At 39.9% G+C, this 17207-nt stretch overlaps 2 protein-coding genes across 3 annotated transcripts in view; both read right to left on the reverse strand.

Annotated features, from left to right (window-relative positions):
• The window catches only part of ell (elongation factor RNA polymerase II), a 39240-nt gene extending 30309 nt beyond the window's left edge, over positions 1–8931 (reverse strand). Inside the window, exon 1 of the mRNA XM_042417386.1 lies at positions 8402–8931. Coding sequence (XP_042273320.1) covers positions 8402–8536 — 135 coding nt within the window. The 5' untranslated portion in view covers positions 8537–8931. The remainder of the gene's footprint in view (positions 1–8401) is intronic.
• A 465-nt stretch (positions 8932–9396) lies between these two features.
• fkbp8 (FKBP prolyl isomerase 8) lies at positions 9397–17186 on the reverse strand. Of its 2 annotated transcripts, none has more exons than XM_042417750.1 (9): positions 17033–17186; positions 15891–16161; positions 15436–15605; positions 15191–15279; positions 14669–14889; positions 14230–14402; positions 14062–14139; positions 12105–12248; positions 9397–11145 (listed from the first exon to the last, which is right to left on the reverse strand). In XM_042417750.1, the coding sequence occupies exons 2-9, from the start codon at positions 16147–16149 to the stop codon at positions 11059–11061; spliced, it is 1221 nt and encodes a 406-aa protein (XP_042273684.1). In that variant the 5' UTR covers positions 16150–16161; positions 17033–17186; the 3' UTR covers positions 9397–11058. The 2 variants fall into 2 exon arrangements, with proteins under 2 accessions (XP_042273684.1, XP_042273685.1); XM_042417751.1 differs by lacking the exon at positions 17033–17186 and adding an exon at positions 16715–16915.
• Positions 17187–17207: the final 21 nt, after the last annotated feature.

The following is a 17207-nucleotide window of genomic DNA, read 5'->3' on the forward strand; positions in this document are numbered from 1 at the left end:
CAAAAAAGAAATGTTCTAGGCAGGATATTTTACAGTTGAAAAATAAACTTGTCACTACTCTCTGGTGGACAGACTATACAGTAAGTATTCAACACATCAAATGCCGATACCATGAGAAGAGAACCGCTTCCACCAGCTTCCCTGTAGGTATTTTATTTTTAGGGTCATATGCAGAGCCATTTCTCCCCCAAACATGGTGCATAGTAATATTGCCAAATTGTTTGTCTCGTCTGACCACACCACATTCTTCCAGTAATCTACAGGCTTCTCCAAATGTTGTGTAGCAAACTTCAAACGAGCTTCAACATGTCTTTTCTTCAGTAATGGAGTCTTACAAGGTGATCATGCATGGAGACCGTGGCGGTGTAGTGCACAGCCGATTGTTCTCTGTGACAATTTTACCTGCTTCTTCCAGGTCTTTCTGGAGCTCTTTTCAAGTGGTCCTTGGGTCTTGGGCTACTCTTCTGACTAATTTTCTTACTGCCCAGTCAATCTTGTGAGGAACTCCTGTGCATGGCCAGTTGATGGTGGAGTGATGCTTCTTCCACTTGTGGATAATGGCCCCAATGACGCTTATGGGAACATTTAGGAGTTGAGAAATCAGGCGGTAACCTGTGTCATTCCTATGTTGCTCAACAATATTGTTGCAAAGTTTTTGGGAGAACTCTCTGCCTCTACTCATCATGAGATGGTTACGCATGACAGCTTGTTAACAAATAATGAATTCACAGATGTCTAACCCCTTTTAAAAGAGCGGAAGTACTAGTGGCCACACGTACTAACCCAGCTGATTCTAATTAGCACAGGTAAGAGGACTAATTAATAGAATCACCTGGTTCAGTGCTTTTTCTTACAGCATGTTCAATACTTTTTTTTTTTTTACTGTTATTCCAATTTAATGCCCCAAATGTATGTTCCCATCCCAACCCTTTTTCAAAAGTGGCATTGTGGATGCCTTACATCCTTACTTAGGCCACATCCACACAAAGGTACATTAATCTGAAAACTAAACTTTACATTTGAAAACATTTCCATCCATAATATCATTTTCAGGTCAATTCCAAAAAGTCGTCCACACTGAAACACCAATGGAAATATGGATCTCTCTCTTCCTCCTCCTTGGGTAGGGAAACATCAAAATTGTGCAGTACAGCAATTATTTGGTAAGGAGTGGGCTGACATAAGGTTGAACCTCAATTGATGATCGTTTATTTTTCAATTTAGCTAAAAAACCCTGTATCAAATATGCGTCTATACAAAGTACAAAACTGATGCACTGTAGTGCTGTTGTAGCACATCACCAGTATGATGTGATTATCTGTACTGGCATTCAAAATGTGTGACAATGAAGAGGATAGGGGAGTGTCTGAAAAGTTTTCCCTCTGCTACACAACACCTGAGGTTTTCTGTGAAGACACACGTCATTGTTTTGCAAAAGCTTTGTCCAAACTGCAACACGAGACGGTTGTTTTCAGATGTGATCATGGCATTATGCTTTCACTTGGATGTATCACTATCAAGGTTTGTGTTCACTCGCTGCGACACAATAAAAATAACACAAAATTTGGATGATGCATAAGTGCTGTATCAATGTATAGCCTGCTTCATCACAACAGAGACATTTATCAGCAAACTGAAGTGAACATCACTTTTTTTCCCCCAAACTTTGTAAACAAAACTCCTTTCAGAAAGTTCTTCAAAAAGCTGTCATCTTCTGGTTACGTGGGTCCTTTAACAAAAGTGATGTGAAAGTGATGACTCAGCAGGCTTTCATCGCAGCCTTGAAAGGACAGAGCAGTCAAAAAGCCTAAAGCAAATTCGCTGATTTGAGAGAATGCCAAGTTTGTTGTGAATCTGTTACAGGTTTAGGCGCATAAATGTGACTTAAACTTACTGGGGTGTAACCGCTTGCTAAAACTAATCCTAATCAAAACAAAGGCTCCATTACTGACAATTTTTTTTAAAAAAAGAAAGAAAAATTTTAATCTTCTTATTAGTTTAGATGCCATTTTGTCACATTAATTTAGTCACGTAAAAACAGACACTTAACATAATTACTGAGAAGGTAAGCACGATTGGTCTGATTGAAACTATCAGACAAAAAAAAACCATCCACCATCCGGTGCCTGGATTCAAGCTTATATTATGATGCTACAAATATTCCAATTACAGCTGTAACAGATTAGATTGGGGGCCAACAGACTGACTACCACCCAACTAGAAGACACTGATGTGTATCTCTCCTTTTGAGGCCAATTTGATAAATATCTTGATTCAGACTCCATGACTTAATGGACCTTAGATACATTTTAAGTCCTGTTTTGATGGGATATGATGCAGCAAACACATCCAGTTTGGTACTTCTGTGTACTTCTGTGTTTCTCCCAGTGTGATAATGAAAGGTGAATATTAACAGGCCTGCTTCACATTTTAATGACCATGAAAACATCTTTTGGAGTCTCATTTAATGATATTATGAAATGAAAATCAATCAACTCCAAATACTCTTTTCAATAAACTGATATTGATTAATAATGTCTTGCTTCTATGCTTATATAAAACAGTGCCAAGTAAATCAATTTTGACTGCAAGGAGCTGCAGACAAGATAAAGCACAGCAGACCATTTTCATTACTGGTGTTGTTACTGGCTTCAGGTGATGACGGGCAATTATGGAGTCTCCCACTGTGAACCAGTGGTATCTCTGGGTCATTACCTGAGTACTGCTACCTGAATATTTCATTGCTGCTGGACTTGACCTTTATTGCAGCTTGACATGCTTCTATCAACTCTTTTTTTCTACTGAATTAAGTAAATACACGTGAACATCTGTCATTTATTGATGTATGGTGTGTTGTCTTGTGGTTTGTTAAAATTCAAGATAAAAATCAGTCTCACTAGGCATAGAAAATGTTTTCTTTGTGCGATTACCATGTAAAATTAACTGTCACTGGGCTGACAACACTGACAAAAGAAAGCATTTGGATTCTGAGGGAGGGAAGCATACAAGGAGAGATTGCATTATTAGAAAATAAAAAGAGGAATCTCCTTTCATAGTCAGTCAAATACAGAGAAGCCTGCATTGATTTAGCAGAGATTCCTTCAAGGTTTGGCCTAATTCAGTCTTTCTGAATTGATGCAGGAATCTTTCAGACATCAAGTCTGGGCATTGATTCATTATCATTACTTGAAAGCTGTATGCATACAAAACGTGTGTACATAAACGTATTCCTCTGGTTTCAGTCAAAATTGTACCTGTTTTCATGTGTCATACTGCTCCACTATTGGTCAAAAACCACAGGCACAAACCACATTTATGGACCAAAGACCAAACCATGACCTATGCGCTGACTGATCTCTTAAAGGGACATTGTAGGTCATGGAGTCTGCTCTGTGTGCAGTGACACCAGGTTGACATGGTCACTTGTGGCAACGCTGCCACAGGACAGACGAACACCATGACATTTAGAGTCATATTTGGCCTTAGTGGTTATGGTCATCCCTTGCAGCGTCCCGTGATCTGCTGAAACTGGGGAGTCAGCATTCCTTAAATAACCATAGCACTGGCACAGGCAGACCAGCGTCAAGCAACAAAATCCCCACCCAGTCTCCATTACTTCCCATACCGTTCCCATAGGGGTCGAGACAGGGGGTAGATGGCAGCCAAGCACAAGAACAAAACTGACTTGATGTAAACTGACCTCCTTTGTTTAGCCTTTAGCCACAAATCATGTAACTGAAGACTGATCTTCATCTGCACAAACTATAAACTCTATAAAACTATTATTTGAAAGCCTGGGGCTTATTTCAGGTAATGGATTATTATTGTTGCCTTGCTTACCTGGTTCTAGCATCACATAACATTTATCTATCATAGCAGGTACCTTGTCTGTCATCAAACCATGAGGAAATATTTTAACAGCTCATCATTTGAAAGAACTGGGTTAACGACTACATCACTAAATACATCATTATAATCATTATGGTTAATAATATTATTGCCTCGCTGAAGGTCTAGGGGGTGTAAAAGGTAAATGTGACACACAATTAATTGGCAACCACAAGATGGGTGTCACTACTGTGATGTATGTCTATAAGAATGTAAAATTCATACTCCCAGCTTATAGTTGGTAATCCTTTACCTTCCCCACAAGACAAAAGATGTGACTCATGCCAACAAAAAGGTTTTAACATTCAAATGGAATTACTCATCTCTCACCAATGTAATACTGCAGTGCCAGAACACACAACGTACCGTCACTTCATATGTACCTTTTCCTTGCACTGCCTACAAATGTTCATTTTATATTTGGAACAAACTTCATGTTTCAGTTCAGTGTTAAAGCGTTTGTTTTTGTGGACTGTCTATTTTGAGAAATTTGAAACAGTCGGGTCTTTTCATAACAAAGAAAATGAAAACAAACTGACTCAAACTATTTAATCACTGTGTTTTCCAACACTGTCATCCAGAGACATAATTATAAACTTTTATCTCCACTCTCCATAACCTTCAGCTCAGTGACGCTCAAGTAGCCTTACTCATTTCCTTGCTTATGTCATAGCCAGTAAAAAAAAAGAAAAAGTGTGTCTCTGGGCTGCCAGTCCCGCAGCAGGAGCTCCAGTTCACTCTGTCCTCAGACGTACCAACAGAGGAACCAGCTGACAGTCACGTCTCATACAGGAAGCAGCCAATACACTGAACTCTTGCTACTTGATGACTGCTGTTGCGCAGTGTCATTAGAGAAATACTCATACAGTTTTTCATAAGATACTTAGTACAGCACTGGATTTGGGCCAATGTTTAGCATTTGGTTTGCCTGCACAGGAAGGGAACAAAAAGCTTGTAAGCATTCATATTACAGATCTCCTACAATGTTGCATAATGTAGAGACTTAAAAAAAAATAGAATAAAATAAAAAATAATGTAGAGACTTTACAACGAGTCTATTGACAGCTAGCTTTAACTGTTCCAGCTGTATACATTTTCTGTTGCTAGCTAGGGTCTACAATTTATCAAAGTACATTACACTGGCCTGGAACTGCCTGGATTTTAGCATCTTGATGAAAGAGCTGGCATAGCAGCCCAAATGACAGCAAAAGTGGGGTCATAAACATTATCAGCTTTGTCTAATTACATCCTTGACTATGCCACAACTTTTACATTGAAAGGCGTGTGTCATTCTGCAGCTCTCTTCCTCTTCCTTTACCGAGTTCCCAGCTCACCCATGATTTGGTTGCCAGCCAGTGTTTGATTTATGAGGAAGCCAGGGGCTAAGAATAATATAGCAACACTGAAAGCATGTATAAGCTTAAGTTTGGGGTGCCACGTTTTGTGATAATATGTAGTCCGACTGTTTATTTTAAAAAAAAGAGACATATCTAGTCCTACAGTGATTGATATGAGAGATACAAATAAAATCAAACTCCTGCTCATATCTCTACCGAAGCACAGGAGTTGGGAAATGACAGAGCAATGCACATAGCTTGAATTTTTCAGGTTGTTGCCTGTTTGTTTAATTCCTTTATTTAGCGTAGGGGAAGATTTTTCACATATTTCATGGTCTAATGTGAACATGGAAAGAGAAACACTAAAACAAAGCCCAAAGCTTGTATTGATTCCACTCAGTCATGTAACAAATCTGATAGACATCTGACCAGTTTGTTCTGTCTTACTGTAAGAAGATCTCTTTTCTCAATCAGTTTGTGCACATGTGGTTTGTGTTCTTAGAGAGGCTTAATATTGTTTGCCACTGCTCAGCAGTCATATTGTACGGCTGTGTTTGTTGTCTTTGAATTTCAATACACTACTTTGAAACAGGCACAGGCTCTGAGTGCTCATCTTTGTGTATGCTAACATACTGCAATGTATACACACACAGTATAATGTAATTGATTTAGACATGTGGTATACCTGCACTCCTATGCATAATTAGCGTGTCAGATCAAACAGGTGGTTTTATGTGTGCTCGTCATCTGTCATCTTGTGATGCTGGTGTAACTGGGCCGCAGCAGAGGCTGTTATCAGTCTCTATAATAGTGCACATATGTGAATGTGTGCCTGTTCTCCAGTGTCATGTACAAGCTGTTGTCTACAAAAGTATGCAGATGTGCCAGTGTGGTCTTTGTGTGTGTCTGATAAAGACAAAGTATGTTGTCCTATCACTAATGTGTTTGTTGTGTTTCAATGCATAAGTAAAAACAGACCCAACCCAAAGTACCAAATTTAAAATCCCATCTCACAACCCCCCTTTTGTCCACCAAACACCCAGAGTGTCACATGTGCCAGCAGAAGTGTAATACCCTCAAATGATGCAGCACATACTCGTATCACCCAGGTGCTCTGACTGTTAACCCTCTAGGCCACAAATCAAGCACCTGCTTCAATACCACGTAGACGCTGGATTACCCAATATCCTGGATCTGGTCATACTGTGACTTAAAGGTTTTAATTAAAATAACAGGGAAAAGGTGATACAGTGAGCAATACAGTTTGAGTGGGTAGCAAGGCATGTCTGTACACGAGGCACTTCTCAATAAGGTTCACCTTAACTGTCAAATAAGATTAGAACTTGCCTCTTCAATCATTCAACAATTAAGATCCCAGTGGACAGAATTCTTCTCTAGCGAATCAATTTTTAGGATGTGTACATGTAACATATCTCGCATATAAATTTGGATAAGAATATTTATTTAACATGACGTAGTGGAAGTGGAACAATGGTGCCAAAAATAGGCAGCATTATACTCAATGTTACCAAGGAATGTTACTCCTTTGAGCCCGAGATGCTTGAGACAATCACATGTGTATCGTCCTGCCTGCTCATTAAAAATAACCCATTCTGAATCACAAGCACTATCAATGATAGACAGTGGTACAAATACTTGTGACTGTATCCTCATGTTTTAGTCCAAATAAGGAACCAATATTACCTGACAATAGCCTTGAAATGTGAAAAAGTGAATCTTTTTGTGCCTTCCCATACTACTTTATCACATGAGAAACTTTGTGTAGGAAGGATACCTTTTACTTACTATTAAGTTTGGATCAGTAGCCAAAAAAGTGAAAATGCTAATTTGTGATTTCGATGCAGCAGTGCAAAACTCACTGGTTGCATGCTTCATGTTTCAGTCAAAAAGCAAAACATTTAGCAAAAATCACATCTTCAATAAATGCTTTTCATTGGAAAAATGTGGTGATAATGTGCAGTAACACAAATATGAAAAACAGTCCACATGTCTAATTCTTTGTTAACAAAACTACTGTAGCTGCAATAACAATATATTAAAGAGTTGAGAGATGAACCTATTTTGACATTATCTTCCATGTTTCAATCACTGATTTAATTGGCACTCCTCCTACAACTAGTAGTCACCCAATCACCTGCCACAATTTTTTACTTTTGACTTATCAGCTGCAGTGGTGTTGTACACAGCCACTGAAGCTGGTGATAAGGCCCTTTGCTTCCTAGCCAGCCAGGTTTTCCCTGTCAAATATTTATAGAAACTGAAACGTTAGATGGCCATCCTCAGACTTATAGCTCTCTACACAAGTAGCCAAGCAAGCAAGCAGAGCCATGTCAGGGACCAGACCTTAATCCCCCACCTCTTATTTAATAACGGCCATTGAAGAAAAAATATGTTAACTCTACTGTTAATTCACTTTGACGCACTATTAAAAGCTGTAACCTGAACACGAGCCTTTGGTAGCAGCCAGTCAGGAGGGGGGGTTGGGAGAGGAGATGGCCATTTTTTCCAAATTATTCACCCTGTTGTCATTAGATACTTCAACCAAGGCAATATTTTCCTTGAGTTAACAGCTGAAATAAATAAATAAATAATTTAAAGCCCGTTTGTAGACAGGACTTATCCAACGGTATATGTTACCATTATGAGCTAAAGCAAGGTTTGGTAGATTGTTTTGACAGCTTTACAAACTTTCTGGAAACATCTGTACACACAACAGAACTTACTCCGTGTTTACAGTTAAAAACCGTTTAAAGATATTCTAGTTAGAGAAGTTAACAGCAAAACTGTTGCGCCAACCACAACTAATACACCCTAATAATACAATGAAATAAGTAGTGGAGCTGAGTAGCACTGAGCTTAAATGACCGAGCAGTGTGTGTGTGTGTGTGTGTGTGTAGAGGGAGTCTGGGTGTAGCTACAGAAAGAGCTTCACAGCTACCTCACATCAAGTCAGCCTGGCCGGTCGAGAGCTCAACTAGACACTTTATCAAGCCAAACTAGCCGGGCTCAACCCAGCCTGCTGTGGCCGAATATCGCGGCGTGAAGGCGGCAGCAGCGGCCAGACACAGCGGGGGGACTGACCTCACTCTGCCTGTCACAGACTCCCAACGCAAAACCAAACATGTCACGGTACCGTAAAAAAGGGGGTCGCTTACCTTGCTGCTCTGGTAGCCTTCAAACGCTCTCAGCGCGCTGTCAGTGAGTTTAACGTGAAAGACGGAGACATTGCTGCCGTTGCTCACTCTTCCACAGGACAGTCCGTAGCACTGCTCCTCCTTCAGCGCCGCCATCTTTGCTACCGTTCCCACCACCACGCGCACGCATGCACTCTGTCGTAACCGGAGAAACTCCCGTGGCTTTTCAATGAATATTCAATGACCGGCCACTGATGAAGTCACTGAGCAGTAATGAAGCAATGTATAGTCGCATGTGTAAAATAAAAAAAAAAAAACATTTCCGTTTCTGCATTCATATCATAATGTTATATTGAAAACATAAATTACTATTGAGTAGTCATCGACTTTTACTCATTTACATGTAAATCTCAGAGAGCTCGTGAATCGCTGTCTATCTGTGCTCATAAAGTGTAGCTGTAGTTTGTGATTTTTTTTGTTATAATTATGTATATGTGACAAAAGATATAAATATATAGATATATATCCATTGCTCACAGCATTTAGGAAGGAGCATGTTCATCAGTATGCGTAGGGAGAGGGAAGCGATAGGTCATCTGATTACGTCAGCGATACGTCAATGTTTGGAAAAAAAGAAAAAAGCCCCACCAGTTTGGGAATATCCAGAAAACTTGGAAATATCCAGCTGTAAACAAATGAAACATGAGACGTGTCAATACTAGAAAATGTGGGGACGTCTGGGTCATTTAGTCATCTTTGTCTTGAAAACAAGAGGGTTGTTTTAATGCAGTTGCTGTACAAATATGACTGCATAAACGTTACTGAATAATGTGTCTATCAGACATTAATGATCAGCAGTAATGTTTCTCAATCCTCTAAGGCCAATTTTATGAGGCAAAAATGCTGCAGGCACATTGTAATAATTTTTAATAATTACTGGGGTGATGTTTGTGGAATATATAATAATGGCAGACACTGTGATACATTACAAAGCAGTGCAGGGTGAAAAAGGAAACTGTAGTTTGTGAGACATGTTTTATTGTGATGAATATAAAATTAACAAATACAGGGAATGCCAGGAAATCAAAGCAACTTCTATGACTACTTAGTTTGTCACCAACTTGTATTAGCTTATGCAACTTTTGGCTCTGTAGGCCTAGCGTTTATTCTGGAGACGCTACAGATTCAGTGGTGTCACATTTGGAAATGAGCAAAGATACTGGAATAAGTTAACACCTAAAGGAACACAAATTCAAAGAAAAATTCACAGGCAAAAAATGTAGGGGAGAAAAGAAAACATACACACCCAACACTGTACCTGAAGGGTCATCCTTCAACATTTGGTCTTAATCATCAAAAACTGAGGTATAATTGACTGAAACTGAAAAATAAAAAATAAACTCAACATCTGCAACTCCATGTACCATTTCTTCACCCTTGTTTCAAAGGTAATAACTGCACCTCTGCTGACATGAAATTAGTTATTTAATACAGTGGTTCTCAAACCTTTTCACGTCATTGACAAATTAGACCACGGACCCCTATTTGATAAGATTTTTGTGTATGAAAGTGTATGAAACCCATGACCAAAATAGTCACACATTCTATCATTGTGTTACTACTAAATGGAATTATAGTGAAAATAAATTGTTCCCCTTTTGCTGGGGACCCCCTGGAACCCCCTCAAGGGCGCCTGGGGATCCCTGGATGCCACTTTGAGAACCACTGATTTAACAAATGCTGAACAGAAAGTAGAGTATATCTTCTTTAGCAGATGTTTAAACATGTAGACATACATGACCAGAAAGAGAGAAACCCCTCAGCTTCAAACTGCAATACAACAGTCTTGTATATGTTCTGTATATACTGCCTTCGTGAAATTGTATCATTTTTGTTGCTGACACTGTCAGACAGGCTTTGATTCCATTCCATGGTGTTTCTTATATTTTTACTCTAGTCACAAAGAGAAACTGAAAATGTTAAGGTCCTGCAGGACTGTTGTATTGCATTACATCATACAGGTGATTCTATTTTTCTGGTCACTCGGTGTGCGAGTAGAGTCTGTAGAAAGGGCGAAAGAGTGAAAGAGCACAAAAGCTGAGTATCCTGTCATCATTTGGACCTCAAATGCAGCATCTGCATGACACCAGTCAACATGAAACATTGTACCATAATTAAAAGTGTAAATCACATATTGTCTCTTGAATAGGAATTACTAATTTAACTGCACAATCATATGCTTTAAAACTATAACATAACGTAGGACCATGTCACAATAGCTATTTTCAGTGGGAAAAATATTCTTAAATAGCTCCTATATGAATCTATAGTAAATTATTTTTCATTTCAATGTTCAAATAATCAATTTCCAACATAATCTACCAAAGACAAAAACAATGGCAGCAAAAGAAAACTGTCTGGAAATGTGACAGATACGCATAAACCTACACATTTATAAGGTTGGAAATACATATCCCATATGCAAATATTGATGTTTTATTATTTGTCACATACAGTTCTCAAACATAGCAGAGAAAGGAGAGTGACAGTGAAGAGGCAACTGACCAACTGACATATGTACCCCCTTTGACCAAAGGTCAGAAGGCACTGCCAGATGTGCCTCTGTGTTTAGGCTCTCACATTGCAGGGCTTGGTCAGGCCATCACTACAGGCTCGGTTCAATTCCTGGCAGCAATGACAACAGATAACGCTACGCCGCCAATGGCTACTGCAGTGGCACCGAATAACCATTTCCAGCTGAGACCCTGAAGAAATAAAGGAGCAAAAGAGAAGAGAGTTGCATGTTAAGTAGGTCTTATAATAACATCTTGATACAGTGAAAAGCACAAAGCAAGATATTAATCAGACTAGGGGTGGACGATATGGCCTTAAAATAACATCAAGATATTTCAGGGTATTTCTGGGATAATGATATTCCTGACAATATGACAAAATACTCCTTGTGGGATTTGTGTTGCCCCCTTTTGTTGTTACAGTCTTCTAGCACTTCCGACATATTAGCATGGTTTGTTGTTCATCTGATCTTTTGTAACCAAACCACATCCACACTACGGAAGTCACTTCCTTTTTTGGAACTAACCCCACTGCTGTTGAGCGAGTAGCAATGTAACTTTCACTTTCAGCCAAGCTTGTTGTTGCTGTGAATAATGGTATGACATCATTATGCCAACAAGATGCAATATTGCCATTATCACAATATGATTTTTTTTTTTATCATATTAAAAATTATAGCAATATTATCATGAACGATACGATATGGCACACCCATAAAATATTCATAAGTTACGGACACTCCCTGTTCATCACCTTACAAAGGTTCCCTTGACGATGACATAAAGGCCCCATTTACACCTGGTATTAACATGCGATCTGTATCGCAATACATTTATCTGGATAATGACATCTAATCCACAAGCCTTTGCATTTACACCACCTCCACATGTGGTCTGGCTATCTGATCGCATTACAATCACAATGCATTCTAAGTGCATTTACATGTGTTTTTCCTTATCCAGATAGGATATCCGTATACAGATTGCATGTTAATGCAAGGTGTAAATTTGGTTGCATTACTGTATACTTCCATAAAAACAAATGACAGCACGTGAACATCGTGACATCATGGAAAAGCAACAGAGATTCATGCTGTGCTACATTTTTAAAAAATCATTACATTTGTTTTCTCAGGGAATGAAAATCTCACCCATGAGGACTTGGCCCGGTGTTTCTGTGAGCTGCTGCTGCTACTACTAGTGGGGTTACCCAGCATCTTCTTATACATGGCCTGCTCTACTCCCCTCTGCTCCGAGTGCTTCTTCACCAGTTTGGAAAGCTCTGCGTGGATAGTCTATACAGGAGAGATGAGACAAATGGAGCATGAAAAATGACACTAAGAACCTATTCAAAGGGAATATGACCAGATGTTTTTCTATGACAACAATGGATGGATGAAGTAGTCCCTCAAAATTCTCAGTCAGGTCATTCAATGCAGACCTCTGAAATAAATACAACTTGTATTTTATTTTGCTGTATGTTGTCGTCTTACAAGAAATCACAGGCTTGCATCACAAAATTAACCTTCCATTTAGCCCACGTCCACACAATTATTCCAGGATATGGTTCAGTTATTGTTCTCAGATCTGAGTCACTTCTCTTCTCTTAAAGCTGGTGAGTGACTAAGCAAACCACTGCTTTCAGAGATAACAAACTTCATGCTTTGGAAATGAACTTCCGAAAGACTTATGGAGCACCAATACACAGAGTTACAGCAATGTTTACTTGATAGTAATTTTATATTTGAGCACAGTCTACCTTTAAAGACATCTGCGGGGAGTGGAGAGTCAGTGTAAGTGTCTGTACAAGTCTATACCCTGAGGATTTGTCTGTTCCCGTCTACTGCTAAGAGTAAGTGGATACATCTACCACAGAGTGTTTGAGCAGGGCACCCTTGGCAAGTTGGCACCACTATTGTGCAATCAGCTACCATCCAAAATCACGAAAAAGACACAACGCTGACTTGTCCCCAGGGCAAGGATAAAGTTGGCTAAACAAACATGTAACATCCTGTCCCAACAGCATCCGTGTGTCCAAATACTGTGCCGAGACAGTTTGAGGCTGTCTATACTGGAACTGTCAAGTCTGCATGTCAAATCAAAAAGTAAACAAAGCACGGACAAATAAATCTCATCTTATCCATTTGAGTTGAAGATACAGGGTGTGAAAAGCTGATTCCAGCGTAAAAAAAAAAATGTAGACAGCATGTCTGTCAGTGTTTTGAGAAGAGAAAGATAGCGCGTCATCTTGTCGCCTCCATGATGCCTGTGCATGTTTAAAACCGCCTCATTGATTATAATGGGAACGTTCTGGTATTGTCACAGAAGCACACCCACTGTTCTTGCTGTTAGAACATGGGGTTATTTAGGGAGTCTTTTAATAACTAAAGCACTAAGAGGCAAGCCTGTTTTAACATTAAAAACATATAATCTAGCACCAATTTAGAAATGCGTGTTGACACATAGACATTGCAAATATACAGAAGGCTGATGACAGTTATGAAATGGCACAATTCTGCCAGGCAAATGGCTTGCTAGTGCATACCATCTGCAACATATATCTTTTTACTTTAGATACACAAAAGATGACATTCCTAACTACACACAAGCCCATTAACAATCTACGTAAGGTATACTATTACAAAATGTGATAATACACTGTATTTAAACTGCATGTGTTGGATGAAAAGCTGAAGTGGCGACCAGGCCATGTGCTGTTTGACAGATTGGTGTAGGACTGAAGTGGGGGATTCTGGGCATGAGTACCATGCTGCTGCAGCTTATAGCTGATCCAAGAAGCCCACACACAGAGCTCAGATCTGCCAAATGGCCTTGTGCAGCCAAAGAACCACATATACCTGACTGCGTGAGCAACAGAACAGGAACAGTAGCTAGGAATTAGATATGGCTGGGGTGCAGGATAAACCTATTTACAGCAACAACATGAAAACAGATCCTCTGAAATGATGAATCAGCAGTCCACCTGACCTTGCACTACAGACTATGTGATGTGATATTTTACCCTATGGCACCATCTATTGGTCATAAGGCAGAACTGACGTTTCTTCATGCAAAAAGTTGCATTTTAACAAAAATAAAAGTGAGTACCTTGTTGCTTGGTTCCAACTTCAGTGCCTTCCTCAAAGTTTGAATGGCTTCTGTATATTCACCTTGCAAGGCCAGTACCTTGAGCGAGAACACATATTTGTTAATGAAACAAGCACCTAGAGATTAACAAAGAGAATGTGAAAGAACAAGAGAAAGAGCAATGTGTACCTTCCCCATGCGGAAAAGTGCTTTTATATTTTCTGGCTGGTGTGCCAGAGCTGAGACACAAGATTTAAGAGCTGCATCATAGTGATCCAGTTTCAACTGAGAAGCAGCCATGTTGTTTAAACACTTGACTTTCACATCCATTAGCTCATTTTCCTCTTCGGGACTAATGTCAACTGCAGAAGAAATCACACGATAAAAAAGATAAACAAAATAAGTAAATGAAAGTCACTAAAAAAAACAGAACTTTAAATGTCCATCAGTGTGCCAAGAAAATGAAAATCAGACAAATCTGTTGGGTTTAATCACAAAATCAAAATAAGCAACAACATTATGTGTGCCATACTCCTCCACTTGATAGAAACTTTTCCAAATTGATTAAAAAAAGATACTACTGTGATAAACTTTTCACTGAGTCTTAACTCCCTGGCTTGCATCTTACCTTTAGAACTAGATTCTGTTATCTGCAGGGCAATGCTATACGAGTTGACAGCAAAAGCGTAGTCCCCTCGCTGATAATGAACGTTGCCCCTCTCTCTCTTAAGGATGGCCAGAGCAATCTTTTCTACAGGGGGCAGCAGCTCCAGGTCTGCAGCGTCAGTAGCTTCCAGCAGTTGTACTTCTAGAGACAGCTCGGCGTCTGGGGGAACCTCAGGTTCAAGACTGTCAAGGGGAAGATGCACAGTTAAGTTCAGGAGTTAAGGACACAAGAGATATCAATCACTGGAACGCACACAAGGAATTTCAACTGTAATGTGTCCCAGTGAAAGTGTGCTTCGCAAAAGGGTTCAGAGGAGCAAGTATGGCAAGTAAAACTACTGCGTTGTTGTCCAAATTCAAGATAAGGAATTCACATCTTTTCTTGACTTTACAGTAAAATGATTTGAGTTGGATACAGCAGTTTTTGTTTACATTAACACTGCAACTGCAACTTTTAGGGGTTGTATTAAAACACACTGCCTACCTTCCTCGTGTACCGTATGCATATTTAGCATCAGTCTGGATTAGAGCCTTCTCTCCCATTTCCATGAGCTGCACTGTGAGATCCAAGGCCTGAAAGGACAAGTTTCACTGCAGTAAGATACTGATATGGACACTCACTGTTGTCAGAAGCATTAAGCAGATTATGCATATTCTAAAGTGAGAATAAGAGACCCCTTTCTATTTATTGTTTACCATTTGAAAAGAACTCAATTTGTCAGTTATTACCTGGATGACATCCCCGTCTCCCAGAGTGAAAGAGACTTCAGGCTGCTCCTCTACAAGGGTCAAGTCCTTCAGGTACGTTTTAAGATGAATCTTTACATTCTGTCCTTTCTGTGGCCGACTGTCTCGCCCTTGCCCTGCCTCCAGGACTTTTTTCTTAAGCTGGTCATTACCTGGAGACAGACACGGTAAAATGAATTACAGTTAGATACAGCACTGATCATTGTCCAGTGTCAGAAGTCTTGCTCAAAGGAATCACAACATCTTGTTCTAGGGAGATAGTGTCTGATTCCTTGAGCACATTAACATTTTACCAACTTATAGTGGGTTTTATCAGACGACCTTCCCATTATCAGCAGATGACTAACCACTGCAACATGTCCTACTGAAATATTTCTCTCTACAATCTGACATGGTGCTATACCTCCCGTTCCATGGTAGTATGTAGAGCCACATACCTAGTACATCCAGCCATTCTTCCACTTGACCGGGAGGGTCCGCGTCTGTGTCTGCATTTGTCTTTCCAGACTCCTCTGCACTCTTCCCCTTCCCGCCCCCGGCATCTTCTAGAGGAGGGGGGTCGTCATCAATGTCTTCTTCATCCAACACCTCAAAGTCCTCTCCGCTGTCCAGCAACGAGGTTCGTCCGTTTTTCTTTGCTGATGGCGCACTGTCTTGACTATCAGAGGTGTCCATAGTCTCCTCTTTTTCAGTCATAATTAGATTGCACTGGGAGAGAGGGTTAAAGGATAGGTTCACAATTTTTCAAGTCTATCTGAAAAACAACAGTCAGGTGACTTCATTTGACTAATTTGAATGGCTGAACCTTCATAAAAGCTTCAGAAAAACTTTTAAATACATTTATGCACAGACGGAGGCTTGTGGATTTTGTCCCCCATCACTTACACTGTAAATGCATTATGAAGATCTTCTAATGAGGATCTTCTAATAAGAAGCGTGAACAAGAGGAATGATTATGGCAAGAAAAACCTATTTCAATGTGGCTTTGGGCACCTGATCCAGAAATCCAGTATCCGTCCTTTAACAAATTCAAAACTGCAGCTAACCTTATTGACTTCTTTAACTTGATGCCTCAAACCCGCGTCTTTCTGTTAATTACAATTCAAAATCACTGCCTTAATATCATACAGTGTAGCTTACCATCGCGCTAACATGCCATTTAACTACAATAACGCCACCTTAACCTTTCAGACCCGAGCGGTTCGCTGTGAATTAAAAAACAAAACAACATGGGCTAAGAGCTAGCGTAATTACAACTCACCGGCCGACGGATTTACTCCAACAGTACATTTGATGTACAATTACCAAGCTAGCTACATGTTTCTAGAAGTTTCTCTAGCAGGATGCTGCCAATTCATGCTTTCCAACGTTAGCCGAGTAACTTGACATTAGCAAACTAGCATTAGCAGTAATCTCACTAGGAAGCTAACGTCACCTAGCTAGCCAATGCTAGTGAACATTAAGTGAGTGTTGCTATCCAGTTTTGTACTGAGCTACAGGGTATATCAGCTTCAGATAGAGTGTAACATCAGAGCGTCATATGTGATAATCCCGTTTATCAAAATAGACTCCCTCTTACCTTCAAACAGTGTTTTCAGAGGCTTGTTTTGGTCCTGGACTATCGCTCCCTCTAGCTCACCGCGGTGTGAAGTCAGGTTGATTTTGGACAGCGAGAGGAGCTAGGTCTGAATGTGTTGTGGAAAACGAACATCAAACTGACTTCGCCGCTGTCTCTAGCTCTTCCCAACAAGCTG

Source organism: Thunnus maccoyii, chromosome 7 (assembly GCF_910596095.1).
Source record: "Thunnus maccoyii chromosome 7, fThuMac1.1, whole genome shotgun sequence".
NCBI classification, from domain to species: Eukaryota; Metazoa; Chordata; class Actinopteri; order Scombriformes; family Scombridae; genus Thunnus; species Thunnus maccoyii.

Excerpts from the sequence above, each read along its gene's own strand:
- fkbp8 (XM_042417750.1), bottom strand. The coding sequence starts at position 16,149 with ATGACTGAAAAAGAGGAGACTATGGACACCTCTGATAGTCAAGACAGT. Across the intron at positions 14,890-15,190 it reads GCATACGGTACACGAGGAAG|TCTTGAACCTGAGGTTCCCC; the intron begins GTAGGCAGTGTG and ends TCCCCTTGACAG. Across the intron at positions 11,146-12,104 it reads ACCGGGCCAAGTCCTCATGG|GGTCTCAGCTGGAAATGGTT; the intron begins GTGAGATTTTCA and ends TTATTTCTTCAG.